A 7,202-nucleotide genomic window follows, 5' to 3' on the forward strand; every position below is an offset into this window, starting at 1 on the left:
ATTTCTTTTTGGCCAATCAATCAAATCAAAGCATACATTAAAATCTGATTTATGTTCACAAAATCTTCATTATTAAAATGCATCTCTTTGAAACACAGTACGTCAGTTCAGTAGACTGTGTAACTTTACTTGTCTACTTTAACTTTACTTGTTGCAAAGATAAATATGTAGAACTATCCCAAGTTCAAATCATGCAAACTCATCAAAAGTTGGTTCAGATCATCTGTGTTCATCATGACCTCTTCCAGAAGGTTGGCTTTCTATGTTATTGCTTAAATGGGAGCAGGACAATTCCCTTTCCGTTAGTCAGTCAGTCATTTGGGAAACCGATGGGGATTGTCGGAGACTGCTAGGCTCCAATTCCCCATGCAGGCTGCAGGTGTGGCGTGGCCATACTCACACTCCTGGGACAGAAGGAGAGTGTATGTATTTGGGGGTGTAGAAGTGCATCCACCAGGGGAGCTTTGGGCACATCATATTAGCCACATACACAAAGGACAAGGCTTATCTTCCTGTCCACATACCTTTATGGCCAGTGCACTGACCAGGAGTGATTAGAGAGGTAGATAAATACTGTTTCAAGCACAAGACATCTACTCGCGAGTGACGCCTCAGCATCCAAGCAACAGATGCCCCCACCCCCCAGTTGCTCCCATATTCAGCCATCTGTTAGCTTGTGTCTAATAAATCGTTTGATAAGTGCCTGTTTTCAAGCGCTTCTTGTCAATTAATCGCGTGATTATATCTTTCCCCCCGGAAATACTGCTCTTAAAAACAAGGAAACTTCACCGGATAGTCGAAAAGGTTCAGTCACGAGCACAGCTGTGCGCAATCGCGCGCACAATTGGGATCAATGCGGGGGCACGTGCGACTCGCGAGACCCCGTCTGTCAGTGGCCGGTTGTAACAATAGACCCCCACTGAGCTGCGGCTCGCCACGCACGACGACTGGCGGGCGTATCTCGTGCTTTGGCATTTGTAGTTAAAAGTGTGCAAAATGACCAATATTTACATAAGATTTGTGAAGCCTAATAAAAGACGTAAACTCACGTCACGTGGACTACGCGTTTGATTCAAAGAGTCTACTGAAAAGTTAGGTTGTACGTGTTTAAAGTTTAAACAAAAGACAAACAAACAAACAAAAACGACATAGAAAGCAAAGCATAAAAGCAATTAGTCATAAGCCAAATGTATCATTGATAATCCAGTAACTAGACGGTGTAGCTGATTACATTTCCAAATGGATTCTCATAAGCATAGCTGATCTAAATGTGTCTCGATCGCCAATCGACTCAGTAATCAGATTGCCAACTCCTTGGGGCCAAATATGACGCTAAAAATTGAAGGAAACAATTGAATGAGTGGTTGAACAGCGCACACACCTGCTCTCCGCACACCACGCTGTCAAAATCACTTAAATACGCACATAAGGAAGAGCGTCTCTTAACTCATTGAAGATCAAGCCCACACTGCGTTTAATGAAGTGTAAAATGTATAATCCAACCGACTAATGAAGAGATAGACAATCGATTACGATGGTTAACACACTCGCGCAGCAGCAAACAGTCCAGTGGATTTTACGATTTCTGTGTTTTCAGATTTGAGGGCAACAACAAGAGATCTTCATTCAAGTCAGATGTGATTGGAAATCTAACAGCAAACTCCTGCGTAATACTGAAATCTGTGATGGGAAATTATTGAGTTTATTATTGAGTTTGAGTTATTCTTTCTTCTTTTATTAAAAAATAGCTTTAACATATATTTCAATTTGCGCGCAATCGTGGTACTTGTAGACCTATAGCGGCAATAATTTTGCAACACAACTTAAAATTAGAAAAAAAAAGTAGGATAAGGCGGGATTAGCAGAAGATTGGAAAATGATTAGTTTTGTTTTAGACATAAATATATTTTTAGATAGTGGTATAAGCAAAGTCACATTTGGGGAAAGAGTCTTATGAAAGGCTGTAAGATGCTAAATAACACTGCATGTGCTCCTTAAACTGCTACCAAGTAGTTCACGGACTTCATGATTAAAAAAAATGTTATGCATGTACCCTGTCTCACTCTCTCGCTCGCTGCACATTTGCCAAAACTTCTGGTCACGAGCACGCCACGCGCGTTTGGATAAGTTGACGGTGGGTGGGGCGGCAGAGGGAGGGACTTGCCGGTTAAAGGCAAAAAGAATATCAGCCCGATCGTGTCATTTGGAGATGAAAGTTCCAAGCGTACTCATGGCCATCTGAGGGAGCAGAAGATTAAGGGACACTGGCCGGTGCGCGAAGAAAGAAACACAGCAGTTGTGGACTTATCACTCTTTTATTAGTCTGTTTAACATTTAAAAATCTGTTGTGAACGAAGCGAAAACGGATCCCAAACAGGTGAGTTGACATTTTATGTCCAAGTCTTGTGAAAGAAATAGAAAAAAACCCATATGGCTCACATTAGAGCTAATAAATTTAACACATGAAATTTTTGCAGAAAAAAACTCTTAAGCTTATTTACAGCTGTGAAAACCTTTCAAATCACCCAAGCATCATCCTATTATTTACAGTTCTATCTTTTTTATGTTCAGTGGGATGTACAGTAAAGACAGAATTACGAGCCCAAAGTTCGCTCTACAAGTTACTTTAAATTACTTTAAAAATCACAAAGTAGGACTTTTTTGCACAACAATAACAAATATTCTTCGTTTCACTTAACATTAAAGTACAAAATAACATTTAAAATGTGATTTTGGGGCGATATAGATTGCTCTGCAAAAAGTATAATAATAATAATAATAATAATAATAATAATAATGAAGGTATTCTAACAGAGAAATGTGTGTGTGTGTGTGTGTGTGTGTGTGTGTTGGGGGGTTACATGTTTGTTGATTTGTATGTTGCCTGTTTAATCTTTGAGCTTTATATACTGAGTAAATCCCGTGGTGTCCCAGATTGACAGCGTCTCTGAAAGACTGGAGAATAACAGCAGGGAACCACTCATCCATCTCATTCTGAAAACAGCCATTTATTCATTAATATCCAAATTTCACAGTGAGATTGATTTGAAATAATTACTGGATTTATTTCAGAACTGTTATGCGACAGAGGTGCTTGCACTTCATATAAGTGATCTGTCCATACTGCCCTGCTGAAATGAGAGCACTCTCAGTCAGTGTGTGCTTCTTCTGGTACCCATCAGTTATAAATAATAATACAATTTTATCACGTTATGGGGAAATAGCCTCAAGGATTTACATTCACAGACACTGAATCCCAAAGTATTGAATTTGTTGTGTGGGCTCTTTTTCTTTAGATCAAAATGATGACCAAATCATTTGGGAAAAGTGGGGATGTGAGTGAGCTGGTGAGCTCCCTCAGCTGGCTCGATGATGACGGCAGCTCACAGGATGGAGATGAAAGCCCAGAATTGACGGGGCGCCATGGCCTGACTGTAGGGGGTCGCCTCCGCTCCTGCACAGAACTGGGTAGTGAGGATATGGAAGAAGAGGAGGAAGAGGAAGAGGATGAAGAGGATGGACCAAATGGAGAAAATGCTCCCAAAAGGAGAGGCCCTAAAAAGAAGAAGATGACCAAAGCTAGACAGGAGAGGTTTCGTGCACGGCGAATAAAGGCCAATGCCAGAGAACGTTCTCGTATGCATGGGCTAAATGATGCTCTGGATACTCTGCGCAGAGTGATGCCTTGCTACTCTAAGACACAAAAGCTGTCGAAGATTGAGACTCTGCGGCTGGCCCGCAATTACATCTGGGCTCTGTCGGAGGTGCTGGAAAGTGGCCAGTCCCCAGAGAGTCATGGATTTGTGGAGATGCTGTGTAAAGGTTTGTCCCAGCCTACCAGCAACCTTGTGGCTGGCTGCCTGCAGCTGGGACCCAGTCCGATGATTCTTAATAAGCTGGAAGACAAGTGTGGAGGTCCAGGAATGGGTAGTATGGTGGCTGGCCATCCCCTCAGCTACCCATCCCCAGGCCTTCCCAGCCCACCCTACGGCTCCCTCGAGGCATCGCACCTCCTCCAAATGAAAGGATTCAAGGGGCCTGTATATGACAACCCCTCCCCTAACGAGTGCAGCAGCAGCACTCCTCCATACGATGGGCCCCTCACTCCCCCACTCAGCATCAGTGGCAACTTTGCCCTGAAGCAGGAGCCATCTCCGCATGAGTCAGAGAGGAACTACACACCCCACCATGCTCACTACCTCTCATCCCACCATTACCCCACGTCCACGACAGGCAGCCTACCAGGGGGGCCTCAGGCCCACCCACTCTTACAGGCTTCTCGCTACGAGTTGCCCCTGGATGTGGCCTTTGACTCCTTTGCTCCCCCTCACCTCATCACCTCTCACATGGGTACCATCTGAAATGTGATAGTACCAGTGAATGAGTGACTGTTATGAATAGCCAGAGTAGAAGCACTGCTCCTGTATAAACTGCTGTAAAAAAAGGATGACTGTGGTACTGAGTGTATAGAGAAAAATGTTTGCTTTTATGTTGTCTAGTACTCTGGGAGAGCACTGAATGCTCAGAGAGAAGACTCATCACCTCAACTCAATCTACCTGAAACATGCACCCATAACATTTATTATTGTATTTATTTCACTTTTGTTTATATGTTAATCTTCTTTTGAACACATTGCTCCGTCAGTTTTTAAAGAGTTGAAGTAAAAATTAGTTTACCAAATCAGATGTCCTTGCTGAAGCATTATTCAGATGCTTATGTTTGAACAAATACTTTATTATTTACACGTCTACGTATAAAAAGAAATTGATCAAAAAGTCCCCCATTGTGCACTGAGGCCTACAGCCAGTTTCCTTCTGAATTTAAGAAAAGCAATGCATTTATTTATACCTGTATTTAATATTTATTTTGATAATGTCTTGTCTGTTTTATATTTTTCTCAGCACAGTTTCTGTTTCACTGTCTTGGGTTGATGCCAGCCACTGGTAGCTGTACTGTATTTAATTTATTTATTTTAAGTCTTTCAGGTACTTGTTCATTTGGTGTCACAATTTTTGTCATACTGTACTGTTAATATTTTGCTGTTTCGCACTTAATTAAATAAATATTCTTATATTATATGCTATTTCCATAGTAACACGTGTGCCATGTCTTTTTGTGATGTTATGCTCTCATCCATTTCTTACATTTTAGTTTAACAGAAAGACAAACGCATGCACTAACTGGCTGTAAACACAAGCTTGGTACAGTGATGTTTTCATTCATTTAGATTTCTTTTTGCGTTTTAGTATTACACTTATATATAAAGCACAGTAGATAATACAGAGATGACTCTTTTTGCTAAGCCCTCACATCAGAGGACAAATTATTTTCATCAACTCGATTACAATTTCAGTTAAATTACAAGTTCTGGTTTTAAAAAATAAATAAATGTGAGTCAGCGACAGCTGTTACATCGCTCTCACTAGCTTTGTGCATCGTTTTAGATGCATCATTTTCAGAATATCCCTGTAATCTGGTCACGATTACCAGCAGGTGCAGTATTGGGCATTTTTCTGTACTCATAAATGCATTTTTACATGCAAAATAAATATTACACAAACAACACAGATAGCTAATTAGTATATTTAGATTTCTGTGGCTCTAAATCATTTTACAATAGAAGAGTGTGCCAACTAAAAAAAAAAAGGGGAAATCAGCAAGACTGGATGAAGGAGTACTTTGTGGCTGGGAAATAGAGATCTGTTGCATGATATGAGTGTGTGCATGTGTGTGTGAGAGAGAAAGAGTCTGTGCATGATGTCATTCAAAGGCTTGCTCCGGGGTTTCTATCAGGTCAGGCGGGAGGCTGTTGTGGGCCATGGGAAAACTGCTCCGGGGAACAGGTGAACCTGTCACAGCTCTGAGCCTCTATCGTTGGCTTTCTCTCCCATGTGTCCCATTTTCCCATGTAGCTCATGCCAAAACACTGAAGGGCAAGAACTCATTTTCCAATAATTCATCCAGTTTTACTGAATGGTAAACTAGCCTGGCTTTTCTTTGAGACACAGCACATGTGTAAGAAGGATGCTATATAGTAGCTAAGAAGATTAGCTTTTATGAATATTAAAATAATGCAGTCTCTACATACTAATGCCATAAATGGGTAAAAAGTTCAGCAAAGCAGAAATAAGGATACATCAATCCAGAGATAATGTAAAGCTGGCAAAGTTCCTAAAACATTTATATCACTCAACTAATGACCGGAGTATCAGTTTTGACTTTCATGATTGTGCTGAGGGACATGATGACTCTTGAAATAAACAAAGAACAGGGCGGCAGAGTGCAAAGATGAAGTGCATGAGTGTATTTATCCTTGTGGTCTTTTGGCCAATTGTTAAAAAAAAAAAAAAAGGGGGAAGGTGCTTTTGGATGCTGTTCTCTAAGAGGACTCCCCCTTCGTTTCCTTCAGCTACCCCTCCAGAGATTTGTCATTTCCAGTCCTGGCAACAGTGGAGAAGGGCTGGAAAAGAAAAGGGAATGATTGTTTTAGTGGGCGCCACTGGTCTATTGTGAACGCAGCCTGTTCTTTCTCTTGACCTGTGACCTGTATTGTTGTTGGGCTCCTCGTTTGGGGAGGTCAGACAGCTGGGGGAACGGTGGGGGGCTGATGGACAGCTGGGCCAATTTGGGGAGAAAGAGAGAAAGAGCAGAGAGTGAGAGCATAAAAGAGAGAAATGGGAGAGGCAAAGGGAAGTAAGTGTGTTGTGGAAGAGTGGAGAAGTGGAGAGAGGAGCAGAGGGCAGCAGAGGTGACCGAGGTCCTTGATCCTCAATTGCAAGTTTGTCCCCTCTGCTGCTGTGTGTCAGCCGTGATGAAGGAATGACACATAGCTCTACACACAGGCAGACAGTGTGAGAAAGTACTCGTAGAGTAGCTGATGCATGCTCTTTGTGTCCTTGCTATTCGGCTACAGCAAAAACAGTGTGTGCGTGTGAGAGAGAGAATGTAGTGGTTATTTTTTTTTTTGGTGGTGGTGGTGGTGTTGGGGGGGCTGTTACGACTTATCCTCCATAGTCCAAATAATACATGAGTGGGTGGATATGGACATAATCCCTATAAATTGACTTTGGATACAAGATTAGAAAACACAGGACAGTCTTGCGCGAGGAGCATGGCGGAGATTTTCATGCAGAAATTTCAGAAATATATACGTGCCATAAGCTTTTAAAATGTAATTTTTTCTTGCTAATTTGTGCAAAAA

At 41.7% G+C, this 7,202-nt stretch overlaps 1 protein-coding gene across 1 annotated transcript; it reads left to right on the forward strand.

The window, feature by feature from the left end:
- Positions 1-2,196: 2,196 nt before the first annotated feature.
- On the forward strand, positions 2,197-5,096 carry neurod4 (neuronal differentiation 4). The gene is made up of 2 exons (XM_026154128.2): positions 2,197-2,377; positions 3,297-5,096. The coding sequence occupies exon 2, from the start codon at positions 3,303-3,305 to the stop codon at positions 4,359-4,361; it is 1,059 nt and encodes a 352-aa protein (XP_026009913.1). The 5' UTR covers positions 2,197-2,377; positions 3,297-3,302; the 3' UTR covers positions 4,362-5,096.
- The last annotated feature ends 2,106 nt before the right edge of the window (positions 5,097-7,202 follow it).

The sequence above is a fragment of the Astatotilapia calliptera genome, chromosome 20 (assembly GCF_964374335.1).
Source record: "Astatotilapia calliptera chromosome 20, fAstCal68.1, whole genome shotgun sequence".
Lineage (NCBI taxonomy): Eukaryota > Metazoa > Chordata > Actinopteri > Cichliformes > Cichlidae > Astatotilapia > Astatotilapia calliptera.

Bases quoted from the DNA above. Each gene is read 5' to 3' on its own strand.
- neurod4 (XM_026154128.2), top strand. From the start codon at position 3,303: ATGATGACCAAATCATTTGGGAAAAGTGGGGATGTGAGTGAGCTGGTG.